The sequence below is a fragment of the Aegilops tauschii genome, chromosome 6 (assembly GCF_002575655.3).
Source record: "Aegilops tauschii subsp. strangulata cultivar AL8/78 chromosome 6, Aet v6.0, whole genome shotgun sequence".
NCBI lineage: Eukaryota > Viridiplantae > Streptophyta > Magnoliopsida > Poales > Poaceae > Aegilops > Aegilops tauschii.
The window spans coordinates 484777980-484780526 of NC_053040.3; the positions used below are offsets into that span (position 1 = coordinate 484777980).

The 2547-nt window shown below is 61.4% G+C and overlaps 1 protein-coding gene across 1 annotated transcript; it reads left to right on the forward strand.

Moving 5' to 3' along the window:
- Positions 1-224: 224 nt before the first annotated feature.
- Positions 225-2312, forward strand: LOC109762413 (heavy metal-associated isoprenylated plant protein 6). The gene is made up of 5 exons (XM_020321266.4): positions 225-327; positions 475-847; positions 988-1292; positions 1403-1499; positions 1676-2312. The coding sequence occupies exons 1-5, from the start codon at positions 319-321 to the stop codon at positions 2026-2028; spliced, it is 1137 nt and encodes a 378-aa protein (XP_020176855.2). The 5' UTR covers positions 225-318; the 3' UTR covers positions 2029-2312.
- Positions 2313-2547: the final 235 nt, after the last annotated feature.

Consider the following 2547-nt stretch of genomic DNA (forward strand, 5'->3'; position numbering starts at 1 on the left):
GCGTGGCTGGCCGGTGGGCCCGAAAGGAGGCGGAGAGCCCGGCCTCGGCCTGGCGGGTGGGCCCGGGCGGTAGATTCCACTGCCACCGGTGATCTGATCGGTACGAACACACGGCACGAGCCAGCGAGGCAGGAGGAGGATGCCACCTCGGCTCGGGCGAGTTGGTAGGCAGGCGTGTCTACAGCCAGCTAGGCCCCCTCGGTCTCTCTAGCTAAAACCCCAACCCAACCCCTCCCCCTCCTCCATCGCAGCCGCAGCAGCAGAGCAGGAAGGTTCTCGACCGGAGGAGGGCCGGCCGGACACGCGCGCGCGGCGGCCATGGGCAAGGTACGTGCGCGCGTCACCACCTCCTCGGCGACCACGGCGGCGCCCGCGACGGCCGGCCACCATCTGTTCGACCGAATCGCATCGTGTTCCTACCTCCCTTTCTTGCTCTGACCATCGTTGTCTCTGTGTCTCGTCTCGTGGCTGCAGAAGAAGAAGCGCGGCGGCGGCGGTGGTGGGGGTGGGGGTGGCGGAGGCGAGGGAGGAGGAGGCGGCGGGGTCCAGCAGGAGGAGAAGCCCGAGGCCGACGCCGGGAGCGGCTGCGAGGGCCAGGCCAAGGAGAAGCCCGCCGACGACAAGGACAAGGACAAGGAAAAGGGCGGCGGCGGGTGCAAGGACGACAAGGCGGACAAGGACAAGGACAAGGATAAGGGCTGCGGCGGGGGCAAGGACGACAAGGGCGGGAAGGACAAGGCGAAGAAGCCGCCGCCGCCGCTCCCCGTGGTCACCGCCGTGCTCAAGGTGGACATGCACTGCGACGGCTGCGCGCACCGCATCCGCGCCTCCGTTCGCCGCTTCCCAGGTACGAAGAAGATCCTCTCATCTCCTCTCTCTGTCACGCGCGTGCCTGTTCTGTTTTCTCCGCGCATGTCCGTGCATGATTTCTCCCTTAATTTTTCACGATGATCGGCCCGGTGGGCGCGCTTGCGTGTCGACCTGCAGGGGTGGAGGGCGTGGCCATGGAGGTGGACAAGGGGTCCATGACCGTCGTCGGCCGCTTCGACGCCAAGAAGCTGCGGGACCGCGTCGCCGCCAAGACCAGGAAGAAGGTCGAGCTCGTAGGCGGCAAGGACAACAAGGGCGGCGGGGACAAGGACAAGTGCGCTGACGGTGGCGGGGACAAGAACAAGTGCGCCGACGGCGAGGGCAAGAAGGAGGAGGAGAAGAAGGAGCAGGACGACAAGTGCGGCGGCGGCGGCAATGCCGGGAAGGGGAAGGGCGGCAAGGACAACAAGAAACCCGCGGTGGTGCGTCCTTCGGTGATCCTATCCACCCTTCTTGCCATTTTGTATTGCGATGCGTGTGCTGATGATGAGATTGCTCTGCTCGACTGATTGCTGGGTTTGGTTGATGGCAGCCGGTGATTGTGACGGTGGTGCTCAAGATCGGCTCCGCCGGCCTCCACTGCGACGGCTGCATGCACCGCATCCGCTGCAAGCTCTTCAAGATCAAAGGTACGCACGCGCCGCTCCTCCTCCACTCCACTTGCCCCATCCCGCATGCACGCTAGAGTTTTCTTCAGAGACACACACGGCGCAGGCACGCACGCTAGGTGCTCGACTGAATTCCCTGTACCTGCGCATTCACATTCCCTGTACCTCTGATCGCGTACCTACATTGTGTCTTGCAGGCGTGGAGCAGGTGAAGATGGACCCGGGCAAGAACCAGGTGACGGTGACGGGCACCATGGACGCCAAGGCCCTGCCGGAGAAGCTCCGCAAGAAGCTGCGCCGCCCGGTGGACGTGGTGCCGCCCGGCAAAGGGGACAACAAGGAGAAGGACAAGGACGGGTGCAACAAGGACGGGAAGCAGCAGCAGCAGCAGCAGCAGGGGGGCGACGGGAAGCAGTGCAAGGAGGCGGCGGAGAAGGCGCTGGCGGCGGAGCTGCAGCTGTGGAAGACGGCCTTCTACGACCAGCAGGCGATGCAGGCCACCGAGTTCCTCCTCAGCGACGAGAACCCCAACGCCTGCGCCGTCATGTGACCTTGGTCCTTGGCCGGCGACCGGCGGACGATCGGAGGACTGACAGACAGATAGTAGATAGATAGCAAGTTGGGGAGAAACCTGGATTTGGTATAGGCAACCGAACATATCGATGCAGAATTCAGTCGTTGGTTGATGATTACTCTGTTTTTTGGGTGAGGGAGGAGTGCAATGTGCATGCAAGTTCCTCTCACTAGGTTCTTGGCCATGTTTGTAATGTGATGATGATGGCTTGTTGATGGAACCGTTGGCTGGCTGCCGCAATCGATCGATTTTGGGGTGAACTGCTGAAGTTCTTGTGATGTGATGTGATGGATGGGGTGATGGATGGTACTACATTATCATTATGATCAATGATGACACAGCATTATGTATGATCTCCGTGAAATGTACGTCCTAGTTCATTGGTTTTTTGTACCCCAAAACCGTGTCACGTTGGTTGGTTCTTGGTTGGGGGTACTGCATTACGATCAATGCTCGTGTTTTTGTAGATCGTCTGCATTGTGATGAATGCTTGTG